Source organism: Macaca nemestrina, chromosome 11 (genome assembly GCF_043159975.1).
Source record: "Macaca nemestrina isolate mMacNem1 chromosome 11, mMacNem.hap1, whole genome shotgun sequence".
In the NCBI taxonomy this organism is placed as follows: domain Eukaryota; kingdom Metazoa; phylum Chordata; class Mammalia; order Primates; family Cercopithecidae; genus Macaca; species Macaca nemestrina.
Genome location: NC_092135.1, coordinates 57,526,728 through 57,548,431, shown reverse-complemented (window position 1 = coordinate 57,548,431; position 21,704 = coordinate 57,526,728). Strand labels below are relative to the sequence as shown.

General features: G+C 38.0%; 2 protein-coding genes across 11 annotated transcripts in view; one reads left to right on the top strand and one right to left on the bottom strand.

Moving 5' to 3' along the window:
• Positions 1–11,699, top strand: part of LOC105493191 (CD302 molecule) — a 53,232-nt gene extending 41,533 nt beyond the window's left edge. For 2 of the 4 annotated variants that reach the window (XM_071072848.1, XM_011760701.3), the window contains one exon: positions 3,593–11,699. Coding sequence is in view for 2 of the 4 variants with exons in the window: in XM_011760701.3 (XP_011759003.2) it covers positions 3,593–3,658 (66 nt within the window). In the remaining 2 variants the exon portion in view is untranslated. Of the gene's footprint in view, positions 1–1,934 lie in introns of all 4 variants that reach the window. The other 2 variants (XM_071072847.1, XM_011760702.3) reach the window with 1 other exon arrangement.
• The window catches only part of MARCHF7 (membrane associated ring-CH-type finger 7), a 54,975-nt gene that overhangs the window by 17,704 nt on the left and 15,567 nt on the right, over positions 1–21,704 (bottom strand). For 5 of the 7 annotated variants that reach the window (XM_011760696.3, XM_011760698.3, XM_071072841.1 and 2 more), the window contains 4 exons: positions 21,112–21,278; positions 7,063–7,255; positions 4,707–4,874; positions 1,960–3,058 (listed from right to left, as the gene is read on the bottom strand). In XM_011760696.3, the coding sequence (XP_011758998.2) occupies positions 1,960–3,058; positions 4,707–4,874; positions 7,063–7,255; positions 21,112–21,264 (1,613 nt within the window). In that variant the 5' untranslated portion in view covers positions 21,265–21,278. Of the gene's footprint in view, positions 1–1,959; positions 3,059–4,706; positions 4,875–7,062; positions 7,256–16,104; positions 17,175–21,111; positions 21,279–21,704 lie in introns of those variants that run through there. The other 2 variants (XM_011760699.3, XM_071072844.1) reach the window with 2 other exon arrangements.

The following is a 21,704-nucleotide window of genomic DNA, read 5'->3' as shown; positions in this document are numbered from 1 at the left end:
TACAACAAAAATCTAAAAATAACACTAACAATAATGCTTCCCAACAATTCTACTAGGCCTTTGTGAAAAAGGAAAAAAAAATCCCACATTACCTTTATGTAAGTCTTCTTCCTCGAAGTGTACTTCAAATAAACTACTTTATCTCATTTTAATAAATATTTTAATACTAAGTAATTAGACTAGGATGACTAAATTAAGAGTAAGGCTGGGACTAAGATCTCTGATTTTTTTTGTCTTTTCACTCTTACCAGTGATTTATAAGCAACCTTCAACTCTATAAAGATTTCTTTGTATAAAAAGATTCTATGCCCTGCATTTAAACCTTTCGTTTTTTTTTTGAGACAGAGTCTTGCTCTGTCGCCTGGCTGGAGTGCAGTGGCGCAATCTCAGCTCACCGCAACCTCCACCTCCTGGGTTCAAGCAATTCTCCTGCCTCACCCTCCTGAGTAGCTGGGACTACAGGCGCATGCCACCACACCCAGCTAATTTTTGTATTTTTAATAGAGACAGGGTTTCACCATGTAGGCCAGGATGGTCTCAATCTCCTGAACTTGTGATCCACCCGCCTTGGCCTCCCAAAGTGCTGGGATTACAGCGTGAGCCACTGCACCCAGCCTAAACTGGTATTTCTGTTAAATAATACTAACTTCTAAAGAATTGGCTGGGCATGGTGGCTCATGCCTGTAATTTCAGCACTTCTGGAGGTTGAAGCATGAGGACTGCTTGAAGCCAGGAGTTCAAGACCAGCCTGGGAAACAAAGGAAGACCCTGTCTCTACAAAAAATTTAAAGAAACATAATATTCAGCATATACTTGGACTTCAAACACAAAATCAAAATTATTTTGTGCATCAAATTTTACTTTGTGAATCAAAGTAAATTTTGTGCATCAAATTCCAAAAAAATATTTGCAGTGAGATATGTAAATAAATGGTTAGTTAATAAATCATCTTAATAAAGGCTAAGGCAGATTTATTGGTAATCCATGGTCATTCAGTTCCTCTTATGGTCATTCAGTTCCTCTTACTAACCCCATTTAGCATTAGTCTACCAAGGAATTGGGTAAGAGATTAAGATTTTTGTCTTTGTGTGTATATGTATTCCAACCTGGTTAAAATAACCTTTGGATTACTTTCTGACACAATTCACACCCCTTTACCATGGCTTATCCTCAATTATTAATTCTTATCTATTTACCTATGAGTGAGACATCTTACTGGATGTAAATGTTAAGGGAAGAAATTTCAGGCTGGAAGCAGTGGCTCATGCCTGTAATTCCAGTACTTCGAGAGGTGGAGGCAGGTGGATCACCTGAGGTCAGGAGTTCGAGGTCAGCCTGGCCAATGTGGTGAAACCTTGCTTCTACTAAAAATACAAAAATTAGCCAGGCATGGTGGCAGGTGCCTGTAATCCCAGCTACTTGGGAGGCTGAGGCTTGAACCAGGGAGGCGGAGGCTGCAGGGAGCCAAGATTGTGCCACTGCACTTCAACCTGGGCAAAAGAGTGAGACTCCATCTCAAAAATTTAAAAAAATAATGAAAAAGAAAGAAAGAAAGAAAAGAAACTTCAAATATCAATTTTATAAGAAGCCAATTTAGAAATGAAGAGTTCTAGGCTAGGCATGGTGGCTCATGCCTGTAATCCCAGCACTTTGGGAGGCCGAGGCGGGTGGATCACCTAAGGTCAGGAGCTTGAGACCAGCCTGACCAATACGGTAAAACCCCTACTAAAAATTCGAAAATTAGCTGAGCATGGTGGAGTGTGCCTGTAATCCCAGCTACTTGGGAGGGTGAGACAGGAGAACTGCTTGAACCCGGGAGGCCAAGGCTGCAGTGAGCCAAGATCGTGCCATTGCACTCCAGCCTGGGTGACAGAGTGAGACTCCATCTCCAAAAAAAAAAAAAGAAGAGTTCTTTTTCTATTTTTGATTTATAGGTTTAAGACAAGTTTTCGAATTTACCTCTCCTTTATTTTCTGCAATCTTTCTGGATCTCTTGAAGGCGCACTTTTAGTTTTATCACTTTTACCATCAGCTGAATTCCAACCTGAAGGAATAATATCTACTGTGATCATGACATTGTCGGTCAAATTACTCCCAAGTGCTGGGGGGACTGCAAACCGGAATAAGGAACCAGGAAGAATCCCTGCTATTCCTGTATTTCTTCCACCTTGAGCCGAATCTGATGTAGAGCCACCTGTTGTGGCACTGCTTGATGCTGCAGATGCTTGTGGTCTGTTGGCAGCAGCTCCAAGAGGATCATTCTGTGCTTCAAGGTGAACCACTTCATTTGATTCTCTTCTAAAAATATGAGATCTAGATGATGTATCAGAGGTAGATATCCTTGAAGATTCATCTCTTCCCTCTCGCCTCCTTCTAGAGAACAAAGGTGTGCATCTATTTCTAAGTGAGGAAGATAACCATGGTCCTGTATTTCTACCTTCAGATTCTTGGTTAAAATTTTCTGAATCTGACTCAGAGCTATGATTGTGGCTAAGAGATGACAAACCCCATCTTCGCCTAAGAAATCGAAATCCCTGAGAAGCTTCAGATGCTCTATTATCGGGAACTTCAGAAGTTGATGGTACATTACTACGGGACTGTGAAGCTGTCAAAATTCTTGGAGAAACGTAAGAATTTTCAGAATTCAATGATCTTGTACTCAAGGAATCCTGACTAGATCTTCGTGAAAAAAAAGTAGATGACATGCTAGAAGCTATGCGTGACAGCAATCTCCTGGTTGTCCGCCTACCTTCATTGTCAGAAGATTCTTGAAATGGTCTTTGAGATGAAACAACCCTTTCTGAATTGCTTATGATTGGGGTTTCATCTCTACTTGAACTGTAAGAAAATCCAGGCTGTGCATTGCTTCGGGAAGATTCTGATTCTCTTGATGAAAAATTTGATCTTAAAGAATTTCTGGAGTCCCTAGAACTTAGTATGGTCTGATGTTCAGAAGGCAATTGGTGGTTTGTGGATGATGTATTCAACTGTAAAGTGCTCACTGAGTTTTCTTTTGGTCTTGCTCCTTGTGAATATGAAGGAACTCTGTCTTGAACATCTATTTTTGAAAGGAAGTAAAGATAACCAATTACATGAAATAATTTGAGCATTATTATTTGCATTTATTATGTTGAGTGTCAAAACGAAGCGCTGGATTCAAACTGATTACTGTTACATTGTAACTACAGAATTTACTGTTATTATAGAAAAAACATAAACATATTTCTTTCTATTCCTACTGGTAAAATCCAGTACTGCCGTGTAAAGTCAACATTACAAATATATAAAAAAGAAATGTATTATGAGCTTATGAAAATTTTGATAAAATTAAAACAGCTGAATTTATTAATCAGAAATTATTTGGTATGATACAATAATATCTAGTATTTAAATTGAGATGCTTTTAAATAGGCCAAATAATACAATGTAAATGACTCTTAAAATGATTAAAAGCAAAATCATCCAAGGGAGACTGTTTTGGAGATTTTGTTTTTACTCTGTGCAATAAATTAAAAAGTTGTTTTAAACCCTTGTAATTTTATGAAAAATCCCGCTAATAGCTAAAAATTTTTCCAATTTTTTTTTCTTTCAGGTTAACAGCTGTAATTCTTATCCTGTAAATGTATCCTGTGTTACATTTGCTTTAAATACTGGCTAGGAACTATGAATCAGAATAGGGCTATGACATCTGCACTTTTGAAAGGATTCCTTAACTGGTGGTTTAAATCTTCAAATGGGATGAGAAATACTATAAGATTCCTTTGCAAGGAAACTACCCATTCACCTTGTATAAGAGCAAAATTACTACTACACTAATATATGGAGCTTTATGAAAGGGTAAATGTTAGGAACTAAATCTATTTCTATCCTGTACTTTTATAGTCCAAAACCTAAAAGCTATTGATACTGTCTACTAAAGCTCTACTATCCAAAGTCAAGAAAATAAAATGTTTTCATTTGTCACAAATAAACATTTCCCCCAGTAAGATAAATTAAAATAAACTAAACCTTTAAAAACAAAACATTATTTCCTACTATGTAAATCAAACTCCATTTCTGCCTACTATATTTGTCAACTTCAATTAGCACCTTTTTCATCAGTTACTGAGAGAGGCTGACACAGGAGAATCGCTTGAACCCAGGAGGCGAAGGTTGCAGTGAGCTGACATCGTGCCATTGCACTTCAGCCTGGGCAACAAGAGCAAAACTCCATCTCAAAACAAACAAAGCAAGCAACCAAGCAACCAAAAACAAAGTGTGGGTCTTGAGGTCAATTTAATAAAACTAGAGGTACATCCATGTTATACTAAAGTAATTTTAAATTATGCCTTAAAATGGTGATTTAAACTTTCAGTTATTTCAGAAGTAGAAGAATCAGAAGTAGTTATTAAACTACATATGTTATAGGCAAATTCTATTTGAGGATACAAGATTTAGTATGTTACTTTGTAACACAGACATTCTTAAAAGGAAAAATGCAAGCTAAACAATGTAAAGGTAGATGGAATCTAGATACTCTTACTCATCTACTGTATTTTAAATTATTTTTTAAGGTCAAAACAAGTACTAGAAAGAAATATTAAGGTATTCTGAAATCTTCATAAGACAAAAGATACACTATTCCTTTTTACTGTTGTTTTAGTAATATACATAAAAAGGAAAATAGAACATTATGAGAAGCTACACTTAATGTAATTTATACATACATGATGAAGTTGTGAAATCACCACTTCGGTGACTATAATCCATAAGATTACTAATAGAGGAATCTGTTCTTCTCTCCAAATCTCTCCTCTCTCTCATTAAGTCTGTTCCAAATGATCCAAGTACCACTGATGAAGATCTAGGAACTTGACTATGCCTCCAAGATGAATCTTAAAATAAATGAAGAAGTTTTATATCAGAGAAAGCTTTCAAGGCTTTGGATGGTAACAAATCTTCAGTAATACAGAGGAAAGTTAGTGTTATTTATTATTATCTTTTATTTGAGATGGAGCCTTGCTCTGTCGCCCAGGCTGGAGTACAGTGGCACGATCTCAGCTCACAGCAACCTCCACCTTCTGGGTTCAAGTGATTCTCCTGCCTCAGCCTCCTGAGTAGCTGGGACTATAGGCATGCACCACCATGCCTGGCTAATTTTTGTATTTTCAGTGGAGATGGGGTTTCATCCTGTTGGCCAGGCTGGTCTCAAACTCCTGACCTCTGGTGATCCGCCCACCCCAGCCTCCCAAAGTGTTGGGATTACAGGCATGAGCCACAGCACCCGGCCTTACTGTTGTTTATTATGAGAATCTCCAGTTATGTAGTCATTATCAGAAACAAAATTCAGTAAAACATAAAATTATTCACAAATTATTCACTTATAAAATTATTTCCTACTCTAAACATATTCTTCTCTAACACTAAAATCTACCCCACACATGATGTCAATGTCTCAGTCACTTCCCACAACATCTACCTATACATTATGTAAAATGATTACAGAACAAAAATGTAAATCTTGCCAAACATGGAGAATTTCACAAAAAAAGTCAATGAAAGTGATGCTGGAGAACTGCCAATATCAAAATCAAAGTCATCTGGAAAGGGAAGATGTCAACAATACAATTTTATCAGAATTATTTTTACTGCTACCACAGTTGGTTAATTTTTTATTCTAGAATTCTTAATTCTAAGAATTAAAGTATTGTTATAGTTATTGATATTTTATTAGACATGATTTCATTTAAAAGTAAATTAAACATTGTCTCAAACCTCTTTCCTTCACTATTTACCTTGAAATTTTGATTCTTTCTTCCCTAATCCTAGTAGTCTTAATAATTCCTCTTTATTAAGAGAAATGGCCCAGAGTATTTATAATGTTTTCACATAGCAGAAGAGAACAAAAATATCTCTGGCACAGTGGTGTTTGACTACAAAGTTATTAACAGTCTGCTCTTAGCCATCCCAACATTCTTAATATCCTTCAGATAGGCACGTCTTTCCCATGACATTCCAGATTATCAAAATAGACAGGAACTGCTTACATTACTTCAATTGGTAACACACAAACATTTAAATAATTTTACCTCCAATTGTGTCATCACAAGTTTTGGCTCCTCTTAAACACTGGCACTGGCTAACATTTCATTTGAAGAGGAGTATGAGTGAGACGGTAGCCTCCTGACCTTTCAACAAAAGATCTTTTCAATGTGTGTGAAAAATATGTGTCTCAGTACAAAATACCAGGCATGACGCTTTATGGATAGATCATCCAAATCCCAGAGTGGTCAGTACCTTGCCCAATGCCACTCATCTAGCTAGAGAACTAAAACTGTGACTTTCTAATCCCTTGTCTAGAAATCCTACTAAAATACCACCATTTTTTTTCTAACTCAAGAGTTTCCGTATTTGTTTTTTGTTTAAGAGACAGAGTCTTGCTCTGTCTACCAGGCCAGAGTGCACTGGCATGATCATAGCTCACCGTAACCTCAAACTCCTTGGGACCAAGCGATCCTCCAGCCTTAGCCCCTCAAGTGGCTGGGGAGTATAGGCATGCACCACCAGGCCCAGCTAATTGTTTTTTTTTTTGGTAGAAATAGGATCTCACTATGTTGTCTAGGCTGGCCTCAAACTCCTGGCCTCAAGAGATCATTCTGCCTTAGCCTCCGTATTTTCTGAAAATAAATATTATATACTACAATGTTTATCATTTACATAAGACATGCTTAAGCAATATTTTAAACATGTATCAGTAGATTTAGCCTTCCTTGTAACAATTACAAAATATAACCAACAGAATACACACATTTACCAATTTGATGATCATAAAACACCAGCTATTCTAATTAAAATCTGCTAATATCCTGTTTATGTAGAATATCTATATCAATTTTACAAGAAAAATGCAGAAGAGTTAGTATCAGTTCTAGCATTAATTTAAACTAAGATTTTGGAAATTCCACTACATTTCTGACCCACTGTCTTCATATAAAATCTGCTTGCCTCATTCCAAAACTAAGAACAACTGTGTTACACCTAGGGAAAAATGGGCTTAAAATACCTACAGAAACATATTCTTACCTGATAACGTGTTTAAACCGTTTCCAACATTTCTCCCAGCTGAGGTAGTACAGTTTGTACAGGAAAGTTTAGGTCTTTTTGAATCATGATCCCGTTGCTGGTTCTGCGATCTTGAGCGTGCTCCCTGAGTTATCTCAGATTCACTATACCACGCAGATTGAAATGGTGACGCAGATGCTGATGCTGACGTAGACTGTAAGTTCAAAAAACTTTTTTAAACAACAAAAGGCTGCATTCAGTATTAAATTTAACCAATAATCCTCTAATAAATTCCTACAAGCATCAATTTTTCGACCACGTAGTTCTTTTTTTTGAGACAGAGTCTTGCTCTGTTGCCCAGGCTGGAGTGAAGTGGGGCGATCTTGGCTCACTGTAACCTCCGCCTTCCGGGTTCAAGCAATTCTCCTGCCTCCGCCTCCTGAGTAGCTGGCATGACAGGTGCGCGCCACCACGCCCGGCTCACTTTTGTATTTTTAGTAGAGATGGGGTTTCACCATGTTGGTAAGGCTGGTCTCAAACTCCTGACCTCATGATCTGCCCACCCTGGCCTCCCAAAATGCTGGGATTACAGGCATGAGCCTCTGTGCCCAGCCTCCACCATGTAGTTCTTCTTTAGACTTTGTTCCTTCTACCCACTTGTCCATTTACTATACACTACAATTGTACTTTGCTGGGCTCTCAATCTGATGTAGAGTTAAGTTTTTTTTTTAACCGTATACAAACACTTGGTTATGAAACACTGAAGAACAAAAACTATAATCATTTTCCCTAATTTTTCAGTTTTTTTTCTTTTTGCAAATGAAATCTTTGTTGTACTGGTTTAATATTTCAATCTTTTGAGGAATACTAAGCTATAAAGAGACTGTGAATTACCCTACTATGAAAATCAGATTTTTCAACTAATTAACAAATTTATCCTTGTTCTGATGCCTAGTTTCCAGAATATGGTCATACAACACTAATAAGGGTATGCTTTAAAAAAAAAAAAAATTCCTAACATCAGAAATTTCTTCATCAGTGAATCAACAACTAAGTACATATTTTAAAACTTGGCTCATGGTTTTCTCTTTTAACATATATGTACACAAAATAAAACTTGTAACACAGATATCACTGATAATGTACAAACTATTTTACTTCTCTCCAATTCTTTAATTTGTTAAGTTTACTCACTACAACGCATTAAAAAGGCGACAGTTTGTCTCCTTAAATATTTAGGTTTAAATGACAACATATTTCAACCACAATTATTGAAATTGTACTAGTCTTTTTACAAAAATGTTTCCATCACGGCAAAGTAATTACCTGGACACACACACACAGGACAGATAGACTAAAAAACATACATTTGGCATACAATCTCTCAATGGCTCAGAGACAGTAAGGATCTCTAAAATAAAAGTAATTTTTCAGTATATAAAAGAAAAATAATTTTTAAAAGCATGTTACCATAAGTATGTGGTAAATAGTTTATTGTGCTAAAGAACATTAAAATGAAACCAAATTATTTTAAGTGTTCTTCTGTTTAACAAAAGAGTTAAAATGGAATGCATCATGGGCCGTAATTTCGGTCTATATTAATCTAAAATTCACATGATAAACACAAGAACCCAAAAAATGTGTTCCATCAAAGCTCTACAGTCTAGGTAACAGATAAGTAAATAAATAATTATACTATAAATAAGTACTATTAATAGTAGGTACAGTGAAAGTTTTACAGAAAGACCCTAAATATGTTTTAAGGACACAGGGAAAGAGTCAAAGAAGATAGTAACTGAAGTTCACAGGGTAGGTGAATGAAAAAAGACATTACAAATAGACAACATAAAAAGACGTATAAACCATTTACCATCAGATTTTTGTTGTTGTTGTTTTGAGACACAGTCTCACTCTGTTGCCCAGGCTGGAGTGCAGTGGCACAATCACAGCTCACTGCTGCCTTGATCTTCCCACCTCAGTCTCCAGAGTAGCTGGGACCACAGGCACATGTCATCATGGCTGGGTAATTTTTATTTTGTAGAGACAGGATCTCACCATGTTGCCCAGATGGTCTTGAATTCCTGGGCTCAAGCAATCTTCTGCCTTAGCGTCTCAAAGTGCTAGGATTACAGGTGTGAGTCACCACATCTGGCCTGGCTTTCTTCTAAGACATTACTATTTATACTTGACCTTCTATTATACTTCAATTATTAATTTTTAAATTTGCTTTTTATAGAGATAGGGTCCCACTACGTTGCCCAAGCTTGTTTTGAACTCTTGGGTTCAAGTGATCCTCCTGCCTCAGCCTCCCAAACAGCTGGGATTACAAGGCATGAGCCATTGCACCCAGCCAATTATGGTTCAATCATGAGAAACATATTGCATGCATTCAGGGGATATATTAGTTCATGGTAACACTGGAGAAGAAATTTTGAAAATAAAGTAGAAGGTGCGAGGCTGAAAAGGCAGGAAAGGGCTACATCAGGAATTCGCCCATCCTTTGCCTAGAGAATATTCTGTAAATTGAATATGGCATTTTTCAGCTTAGCACAAAGTTAAGTCTCACAAGCCTTCTGTACCTAATATTACAGACACCCAGTCAATGAACTGGAGCTAGCACAAGAAATGAAATTAATCTGATATTTCAGAATCAAACCATTTCATATGCCATTATCATCAAGGTATCAGGGACCTTATCTTGCAGGCCAGTGGTTCTAACACTTCTGGATTTCAGAGACCAAAACAAAAAATGTTTTAATTTAAAAATGAGAAAGAACTGTCACTTTTGTCCAGTAGGACATCATTATTTTTCTCATTCTGCAAAGACTTTAGCATAAAGTTACTGAATAGCACTTCTGCAAATATGATTTTGGGAACTAACAAAGGGCGGGATGAATCAGATCTGCTATTATATAGAAAGACTTTTAGAGGCATATGGAAGATGAAATAGATGAAATGAACAGAAAGTAAGAAAACCAATTAGGAAGCCATTAGAATATCAAGAAAGAAGTCCCTATGAAGTAAGTAATGGGAATAGAGAGCAATCATAAAACATAAAAATTCATCAGATGTAGGGCTGTGAGAAATAGAGAAAAAACAGGTTTTTGGTACTTTCTACTGGTGAGATAAATTAGTATGCCATTCATTAAAAATACTGATTATAGGGGAGCAGATTTAGATAATGAATTTCATTTGATTCTTGAATGCTGAAGTGTCCAAAGGCTTAAAGTGACACTCACTGTTCATTAAACAATTTTCATGACTCATGACAAAACATGTAGATTATATGGCTATATGCAAGACAAAAAATGTTAATATCAGCATATAGGTATACATATCAGTATACATAATGTCAGTATATAGGAGGAATATTTTGGAGTTTTGCTATTGGCTTAAGTTCAAAATCAAACCTCTTCCTGGTTCCTACAATCCAATTTTGTCCATATTTGTTCAAATATCCTCAGCCTGAAGCAATCAGTTTTTTTCCCTCGGAATTCTTTGAGCAATTAAATAAAGTGTTAGATTCCTTTAACAATGTATTATCTCTTCTGCTGTCTAGAACTACAGGCCAAATGAAATCAGGGAATAAGTCTGTCTTCAAAGTATACTGCCTTGGGCATAATGAATCCTTAAACAAGTGGTTTTGGGGTTGTTTTCACTTTTTGGCTATTATAAACTGCTGTTACGAACAACTGTAAATTTCTGTGTGGATGTATGTTTTCAATATTCTTGGGTGTAACTAATAGATCATGTAGTAACTTGATGCTTAATATTTGGAGGAATTACTATTTTTCCAACTATAGGTTGATGCTAATAGCTGTGATGGCGGCAGCAGCTCATCTGGAGTGGCTGCCACAAAGATGCCAGCTGCAGCAGGGGAGGCATGGCAGGGTCTGTGTGCTCCATGGAGCCAGCAACAGGTGGGAGCCCTGATCACTTCCAAGTTGGTGGGGTAGGAGCCCTGTGCTCCCTGACCCAGCTGTGGCTGTAGACTTGGGTATCCCGGTGTCTCAGGGGTCTGAGAAGCCTCCCTTCCCCACCCTCCGCCCGGCTCCTGCTCAGATTTTGGAGCAAAGTTTTAGCCAAGCTTGTACGCTGTGTATGCACATGCTTGCGGCAGTGCCGACACATCAGCCCACTGCCACCTTGGCCCCCTCTGGACTTTGGGCACCAACAAGCACAGAGGGAGGCCAAGGGGGAACTGAGGGCGGCTTGGCATGGGTCTACAGGCATCCGTTGGCACGAACAGCCTGAGTGCCATGAACAGTAGCAGGAGGCAGACAAGCTCCTGGGTGAAAAGGGGCAGGTCCCCAGTGAAATTCTACCTTCAAGCCTGGGATGGCCTGAAGCCTGGAGGCTTGGCTGCCAGTTCCACGGACCGGAGTGAGACCTTATGGTGCTTATCTCAGGCCCACCCATTGCCTCCCATGGACCAATCAGCATGCACTTCCTCCCCTCTTGAAGCCCATGAAAATCTCAGACTCAGCCAGATGTCAGGCCCACTTCCCAGTGGATAGGAGCTACCCAGTCCTGTGTGGTTTCCTCTCCACTGAAAGCTACACACTCGTTGAGATGACCTGCCTGCGGAAAGGAGCCACCCACTTTGGTCTCCTGAGAGCTGTACTACTGCTCAATAAAGCCCCTCTTCGCCTTGCTAATCCTCCAATTGTCTGTGTACCTCATTCTTTCTGGACGTGGGACAAGAACTCAGGACCCGCCAAATGGTGGGACTCGAAGAGCTGTAATACAAACAGTACTGAAACACCCCTCCCTACCCCCGCTCACCATGCTGTGAGCGACAAGGAAAGAAGATCTCTGACCCTTCGGGGAGACCAGACCTAGGGGCTCCCTGAACCAGGTCTGTGACAACCTCTTTGGGGATCTGTAGTTCCTGGTGTCTCCAAGCTTCCAGGTGCCACCGTGTTCCTCAGTGCCCACAGAAGCTGCTGCCTGTGGTACACCTGATCCACTCGCAGCCTCACAGGGCACCAGCACCTAGAGCTGCCTGCCCCACTGCACCCAGTGTGCCTGGCTGTAAACAGTGGCCGGCCCCTGCACTCACTTGCTCATGCACCCCTCGCCGATCCATGTCTGGCTCACCCTTGGCAGGCGTGGGATCCGAGCTGATAGCACAAGTCGAACAAAGCCTGCCAGTCCGAGTAGGCAGAACACACCTAGCAGGCCCGAGCAAAGGCTTCTAGCTGGAAAAGCAACACTCCAAGGATCCTGTGACAGCTGTACCATTTTATAATCCCATCAACATTGTATGAAGGTTCCAATTTCTCCACCACTTACCAACACCTGTGATTGTCCACCTTTTTTTAAAATTTTGATACAGGGTCTCAGCTCTGTTGCCCCGGCTAGAATGCAGTGATGAAATCACAGATGACTGTGGCCTTGACTTCCTGGGACCAAGCAATCCTTCCACCTTGGCCTCCAGAACAGCTGAGACTACAGGCATGCAACACCATGCACAGCTAATTTTTAAATTATTTCTTTGTAGAGACTGGGTCTCACTATGTTGCACAGGTCTCAAATTCCTGGGTTCAAGCAATCCTCCCAGATTTGACCTCCCAACTCAGGCCTGGGATTAAAGGCATGAGTCACTGCGCCCAGCCTGTCCATCTTTTTTATTTTGGCTATGCTAGTGGGTGTTAAGTATCTCACTGTAGTTCTGACTTGCATTTCCCTAATGACTAATACTTTCTCATATGCTTATCAGCCATTAATATATCTTTGGAAAAGTATTTATTAAAGTCCTTTGCCCATTTGAAACTGGGTTATCTTTTTATTGTTGAGAGGTAAGAGTTCTTCATATATTCTGGATACAAGTCTCAGTATCCAGTAAGATATATGCTTTGCAAATATTTTCTCTCGTTCTGTGGATTGTCTTTTCACTCTCTTGGTACCGATGCACACAAATTTTAGTTTTCATGAAAACTAATTAATATTTTTTGCCTCCCGACTATGAGCATTCATATGACACTAGATGGAAGTAATTAAATTTACACTGGAGTTTCATAAGAGTTTTCTTTCTTTTTCATTAACTTTCCAGTCTCTACCCAGACAGGTAACAGATTTGGCTCCCAGAGTAAATACTTTTCATCAGTTATTTCCAATTCAAAAGGCTATCTGTTATATGGTGAATTGTATGGTATGTGAATTATAACTCAATAAAATAAGGGGAGAGGTAGAAGGCTATCTAGCCCAACCAAAGTAGCTGAAATACTATATGGTGTATCTGAGAAATCATCAATAAGATAGCTTGGAGACTTAATAGCTATAGGTACTCTATGCACAGTGAAAAGAAAATAACTTTCCAAGACTTTATATAACTAGCAGGCATCCAATTTTCATTTTATTTCTTTTTACCTTCATAATATTCATGCCACCTTTCCAAAAACAGGTTTACTGGAAGTATAGTCAATGAAATCATTTACTATTAATATTGTATAAGTCAGTGTTTGCTTTCAGAAAATTATTTCTAAGGTTTTAAAATATTTTCCCAACACAAATGCCCTTAAAACAATGCAATTAAAAAAAAAAAAACTTAAGGAGAAAATATTTGCAAATCATGTATCCAATAAGGAATTTAAATCTAGAATATATAAAGAACCCTTACAACTCAGTAATAAGACAACCATACTTTAAAATGAGCAAAAGAGCTATTATAAATAGGCATTTCTGAAAAATGTACAGTAAATGGCCAATTAGCACATGAAAAGATGTACAACATCATTAGTCACCAAGGAAATCCAAATCAAAACCACAATGAGATACATACCACTTCATACCCATGGAGATGGCTAGAATCAGAAAGTAAAATAAGTGTTGGTGAGGATGTGGAGAGAATGGAATCCTCATACACACAAACGGGAATGTAAAATGATCTAGCCAGTTTGAAAACAGTATGGCAGTTCCTCAAATGATTGAACACAGAGGTTACGCATGACTCAGCAATTCCATTCCTTTCTTTTATGAGATACGGTCTCACTCTGGCTCACGTAGTAGTGAAGTGGTGCCATCATAGCTCACTGAAGCCTCAACCTTCTGAGCTTAAGGGATCCTTTCATTTCAGCCTCCCCAAAAGTTAGGACTACAGGTGTGCACCACCACATCAGGCTAGTTTTAAAAATTTTTTGTAGAGATGGGGTATCACTATGTTGCCTAGGCTGGTCTTGAACTGCTGGCCTTAAATACTCCTGACGTTTGGCCTCCCAAAGTGCTGGGATTACAGGCATGAGCCACCATGCCCGGCTCCATTCTTAGTACATACCAAATACAAGTGAAAACACAAGTCCACACAGAAACTTGCATATGAATGTCTACAGCAGCATTATTCATAATAGCCAAAAGGTAGAAACAACCCAAATGTCCATCAGAAAATAAATGGATACACAAAATATGGCATACCTATACAACGAAATAGTATTTGGCCACAAAAAAGAATAAAGTACGGACATATGCTACAACATAGATGAACACTGAAAATATGCTAAGTTAAAGAAGCTACCAACAAAAGACTACATAGTACCTGTTTCCACTCATGTATATGAAAATCCAAAATAGGGAAATCTACAGATATAAAGTAGATCAATGGTTGCTTTGCACTGGTAGGGGAAGGGGGATTAGAGAAGTAGTGCAGCGATAACCATAATGGTTGTACAGCTGTGAATACACTGAAGACCACTGAACTTTAAATGGGCAAATTGTATGGTATGTAAAATTATAACTTAATAAAGTCATTTCTTAAAGAATTTTAAAGATACTTGCAAATTTACATTAATGTTATCCACTGGCAAATGATTAATCATTAAAAATCATGTAAAGCACAGGAACAGAAACTAGCCCAGAATGATATTCTTTTCCTGGGCTCCTCATTTCCATGAGTTAACGACTTGACTGTGAAGTGAATAAATTCTGCTTTGAAAAACTTCCAGAACAACATTACCTTCACCATGAGCAACAACTTAAGACTTTGAGCTCTTCCTTGTTTAAAATATTCATGTGATGGAGAGTACCCATCTCCACACCAATGCAGAAGAAACTCGTATCACTCCTCTGTACACTTTAAGACCAAATTGACAAGTTTTGTTTCCTCGGAGGAACGTTATATCTTTTTCTTCTTCAGACAGGGTCTTGTTCTGTCACCTAAGCTGGAGTGCAATTGCATGATCAAGGGTCACTGCAACCTCAACCTCCTGGGCTCAAGCAAACTTCCTGCCTCAGCCTCCTGAGTAGCTGGGACTAAGACGTGTGCTACCATGCCTGGGTAATTTTTATTTTTTTTTTTGTAGAGAGGGGGTCCCACTATGTCACCGAGGCTGGTCTCTAACTCCTGGCCACAAGTGACCCTCCCACCTTGGCCCCCCAAAGTGTTGAGATTAAAGGAGTGAGCCACCATGCCCAGTCTCTTTTTCTTATATGCAATACTCATTACAGAGCTAGTTGTGTTTTGCTGTGATCTTCTTGATAACCAAAATGAGAGCAAGTTTAACTTAAAAATGCTGCAGGGTTTATGTAATGCCTATCACTGTTACAATTCTGACCCACTCTCCATATTTATTACTCTCAGTATTCTGTATTTTTCCTTATCCTATTTTAAATTATTTTCATTTTCTTGTTTAATTGTATATGCATCTATGTATTTATTTCCTTGAAAGCTACACTTGCATAAGGTAGATTTTTAAAAAATTAATGACCACTGGTTCTGCACTATGCAAAATATGCAATGGTACTGATCTCTATAGCAGTTATCTACAAACTAAAAAAAAGGTATCAATAACTTTAAAAAGCCCCTATAACCTTATAAAAAGCCTCCTTTTAAAATTATTTCCTATTAAAAGTAATCAAACTCTCAACAAAGCAAAACAGAACAAGTACTAAACAGACTAGTGCTTCCTTAAAGTTACAGAAAAATATACCAAATCAACATAAAAATTTACATATTCACAAATAACCCATTTTTACTTTTAACAATATGAATTATAGAAATTAAATTTTCCTTTAAAAACATGGAATTATAGAAATTAAATCTTCCTTTAAAACGTAAATTTTGCTTACTGTCACTAAAGACGTAAGATGATCATAGTTTTCAATCATTCAAATTGTAATAAAAATCTAAAGATGGGATAGCAGAAGTAACAGCAAGATTAGTAACAGGTGAAGCGCAGCTTACAAATGGCTGAGAACTAAAAGATATTTAGGAAATCAACCGTTCGGAACTTAGAATCTACATTTCCCCAAAGAAACAATGCTATCCAGAGTCTTGGATTCTTAAGCTCAAGTATATTACATAATAATCACGTAACTGAGAGAAACCACCTATATTTCTAGATTTCAGAACCTTATAGATGAACTGACACAAATATTCGTCTTAACTAAAAACAGAAGTAAAAAAAGGTTCTATAAAATGTCAAGCACTATATAAGGTGTTCCCATAAGTCCATAACATAACTGAAATTGATATATCATGTCGTACCCCGACCCTCTTTTCTCTGAAGCTTCAGATTTACCAAGTGCCTGAGAAAATGGAAGTTTTATGTCTCCAATAGTTGTGAGTTAAAACACTTCAATGATTTTTTTTTTTTAATGTTGCCTCTGGCCAGGTGTGGTAGCTCATGACTGTAATCCCAGCACTTTCGGAGGGTGAGGCAGGAAGACTGCTTGATCTCCCAAGTTCGAGACCAGCCTGGGCAATATAGTGAGACTTACACTGTAAATAAAAACAGACTTACAACAGATAGACTTACAACAGAAAAATAAAATACTGGCCAGGCATGATGATTCGCATCTACAAAAAATTTAAAAATCAGCACAGTGTGGTGCGCACACCTATATTCTCAAGCTACTCAGGAGGCTGAGGTAGGAGGACTGCTTAAGCCCAGGAGGCAGAGGCTTCAGTGAGCTGAGATCAGTGCCACCACACTCCAACCTGGGTGAGTGTGAGACCCTGTCTCAAAAACTAAAAAATTTTAAAACGCTCCCTTTGACATTGAGTAGTCTTAACAATGCTAAATAAAACTAAACATACTACACGTAATTTAATATTTGGATAAATTATACCATTCCCTACAGATATTACCTTAAACCAATGTAAAGCCAGGAAATAATAATGGTAACAGTAAGTTAACAATAAAAATAATTATAAATAAAAATAACAATTATAAATAGTTATAATTAGTAATACCTGAACCCTTATACTATGTTCTAGGCACTGTTCCAAGTGCTTCACATGTATTCTTTCTTTCAATTAATCTTAACAATATGATGAACAATCTTGTTCATCTTACATCTCACATATAGATGTGGCTGTATGAAGAAACCACTATCACTATCACCATTTTACAGAAGAAAAAACAGATAAATAAAATGCTGGCCAGGCAAGATGGCTTGCATCTGTAATCCCATCACTTTGGGAGGCTGAGGTGGGAGGACTGCTGGAGGCCAGGAGTTTGAGTCCAGCCTGGGCAGCATATCAAGATCCCATCTCTACAAGAAAAATTTTTTTAAAAATTAGCCACATATGTGTATGTGTTGGGGGGATGGGGGTGGGGGAGGGTATGCACCTGTAGTCCCAGCTACTCAGGAGGCTGAAGCAGGAGGATCGCTTGTGCCCAGAAAGTTGTGGCTGTGCTAAGTCATGATTGCTCAACTACACCACAAGCTGGGTGACAGAGCAGGACCCCGTCTCTTAAAAACAAAAACAAAAACAAAAAAAAGTGAAACACTTTGTTTAAGAACATAAGAGTTTCAATTTTGAAATCAAAACTAAAAAAGCAAAGCAGGCTAAAAATGGTTGAATTATGGTTGAAACTGCTCCCATACCATTAAAAAGAAAAAAGCGATTAAAAAACCGATTGTAAGCAACTTAAAGCAACTAAAAAGCATTAAGAAAATCCCTAAAATTTATAAAAATAATTTATCTTAAGAATCAATAAACATTTAAAATATACTACTTGGTTTGGATTTTGGGTGTTTGCAAGTAATTTCTGAATTTTACTTGGATAGTTAAAGACATCAAAATTTTGGAACATAATGAAATCAACACTAATATGTTACTACAAACAACATTTAGGTGGGGTCATTTTGAAGTCATTAACATGGAATTATTTTTTTTTTTTTGAGACAGAGTCTCACTCTGTTGCCCAGGCTGGAGTGCAGTGGTGCAATCTCAGCTCACTGCAAGCTCCAGCCTCCTGGGTTCACACCATTCTCCTCTCAGCTTCCCGAGTGGCTGGGACTACAGGCGCCCTCCACCACACCTGGCTAATTTTTTGTATTTTTAGTGGAGACGGGGTTTCACCATGTTGGCCAGGATGGTCTCGATCTCCTGACCTTGTGATCTGCCCGCCTTGGCCTCCCAAAGTGCTGGGATTACAGACGTGAACCACTGTGCCCGGCCAACATTTAAATGGTTTTTTTAAAAAAATGCTGCTATTTGTTTAACATAATAAGAAATTGACTTTTTTTTTTTTTTTTTTTTGAGACGGAGTTTCACTCTTGTTGCCCAGGCTGGAGTGCAATGGCACAATCTCGGCTCACCGCAACCTCCGCCTCCTGGGTTCAAGTGATTCTCCTGCCTCAGCCTCCTGAGTAGCTAGGACTACAGGCATGTGCCACCACACCCAGCTAACTTTTTAGTAGAGATAGGGTTTCTCCACGTTGGTTAGGCTGGTCTTGCACTCCCGACCTCAGGTGATCCACCCGCTGTGGCCTCCCAAAGTGCTGGGATTACAGGTGTGAGCCACCACGCCTGACCAGAAATGGACTTTTTTTGAATAATCTACAACATTAAGAACAAGTTAGAAGAAACAGTTTGAAACAGTCATATCTTAAGGAGAATGTCAATAAAGATACTAAATATATTCAGGACTTTAGCACCTACACTATTATTATTATAATAATAATTATAAAAAACAAATACAGCAGTAGCTAACGTTTATATAGTGTTTACCATGTGCCAGGTGCTATTATCATTTAACATACAGCATTGTCATGTAACTGTAACAACTGGATAAAGTAGGTGATACTAAGTCATAAAGATGTCAGCCAGGTGCAGTGGCTCACACCTGCAATCCCAGCACTCTGGGAGGGAAGGATGGGCAGAATGGTTGAGCCCAGGAGTGTAAGACCTGCCTGGGCAACATAGTGAAACTCCACCTCTTCAAAAAAACACAAAAATTAGCTAGGCATGGTGGCACATGCCTGCAGTCCTAGCTGCTGGGGGAGAGGCTGAGGTGAGAGGATCACTTGAGCCTGGGAGGTCCAGGCTGCAGTGAGTCGTGACTGCACCACTCACTCCATCCTGGGTAACAGAGTGAGATCCTGTCTCAAAAAAAAGAAACAAACACTCAAAAACAATCACAACAGAAAAAGATGTCAATAGCTAGTAAGTCATGAAACATGACTCCTCTCTAGGCAGTACAGTCTGGTTTCAAAGTTTGTCTTCCTCATTAATAAGCTATATATATTTTTAAAAGTAGACAAAAATTAGTAGACAAAATTTTACGAATACGGGAAAATACAATTCTGTGCTCTTTATATGTCACCATGATATTTCTATAAAAGGCAAAATATATGATTCTACACCTCTAGGAATCATAAACTTGTCTAGCAGCAGAAAATGTACAATATCAATTGACATTTAAAATGAGACCAGGTTCCACTGAGCTGGAGTTTAAAATAAAACAGAGACCAGGTAAACAGTTCATATAGTCAATTAAGAAATGGGTAGCAGATATGGGCATTTTCTCTTTCTTTTTCTTTTTTTTTTACTTCAGTCTTGCTCTGAATATCTTACAGAATGCTTACTACTGTGTAGGAACATTTTTATGAGACTCTGTCATATATCAGATCATATAACATATAAATATATGAATACTTAATACAAACAGAAATTTTCAAAGGATTCTTTTAGATTACCTCAAAATCAGACTTTTGCAAATCAAACATTAATTATAACATTCAGCCAAAAATGCAATGAGCTTAAATTTGTTACAATGATAAGCCATTTCAAAATCCAAAGAACTAGTCAGGCATGGTGGTGTGTGCCTATAATCTCAGTTACTCAGGAGACTGAGGTGAGAGGATCATTTGAGCCAGAGTTTGAGACCAGTCTGGGCAACATAGCAAGACCCTGTTTCAAACAAAATGAAACGAAAAGCTTGTGCTCCCAACGAAAACTAGCTACATAAGAGTAGATGGACATACCAATATAAACTCATTATTCACCATAAAAATCAAATTTAAAAATTCATGTAAAAGACTTTTAGAACTTTCATAACAAGATAACCTGTTAATTTAAAAATCACTCAACATTCAAAGCAAAATATTTAGAAGTTGTAATCTCAAAGAAAAACACTTAACATTTGTTATTTCACCACTGCTTTGTGTATATGCAGAGAAAGGTCAGATGAATGAGTGTGATTTTAGAGGAAAAGGAGGTACAGTTTTTGTTCCTCCGACAAAGCCATTCACATTGATTGACCAGTTTAAATTTATACTTAAAATTGATACTTATGTTTATATGTACAAAGTTTTCCAAGTCTTTGGAAAGCTTTTTTTTTTTTTTTTTTTTTTTTGAGATGGAGTCTCACACTGTCACCCAGGCTGGAGTGATCTCAGCTCACTGCAACCTCCACCTCGGGGTTCAAGCAATCCTCCCACCTCAGCCTCCCAAGTAGCTGGGATTACAGGCGTGTGCCACCACACCAAACAAATTTTTTTGTATTTTTAGTTGAGACGGGGTGTCGCCATGTTAGCCAGGCTGGTCTCGAACTCCTGACCTCAAATGATCTGTCAGTCTCAGTCTGCCAAAGTGCTGGGATTACAGGCGTGAGCCACCGTTCCCAGCCCAAATGTATGATTTTATATGAGGTTACAATCTGTTATTCATAATTCTGAAGTCTACAAAGTTTGAAAAATTATTATTCATTTTGCTACATATATATTGGTTTTGATTACAGGATGCCTCAGATCCAGCTACTACATTTTAAAAATACCCTCAAAAGAGTGGCCCTAGGGATTTTGAAAAAGGCTGTATACATATATTCCAAATAAAAATGTTACCTGATATTCAGAATCCAATCTAAATGAAGAGTCTCTTGAGTGATAGGTATCATTTAAACTACTTCCTCTACTTCCAGACATCATCCTAGTGCTTAAGGAGCTGGAGGGTTGAACAGAAATTCTTCTTGGAATCCTTGAAGGTTTAGACTCCATTCTTATAGAGTTTTCTGTTAAATGAAAATTTTCATTAATTGCCTTTGGGAAAACATGAAAGCCTTTAATGTTTAATCCTCCTTAATCATTAGCTCAAATAAAAAATTAACTATACAAATTAACCATATCTGCCAAGGTAAATTGTGAAATGATCACCACTTCTCTTCCACAAAGCAGAAGTTCATCAAAGGTTTTCTACCGTCCGTTAAAGGAAGCAAACAAACATGATAAAAGTGGAATGAAGCACTCTGAGGTCTGTTGTTTCCAAAATCTGGCTCTTTTCCTTACTCAATTTTGTCTATTACATATTCTACATGAATTTGTCCTTGACTCTCTTGGTATTCTCTATTTTTAGTGTTCAATGCTCATACCTGTTGTACTATTTGCATACCCTTTAACACAATGTTCTCACAAACCTTTGTATGTGCCTGGAAAGTCTA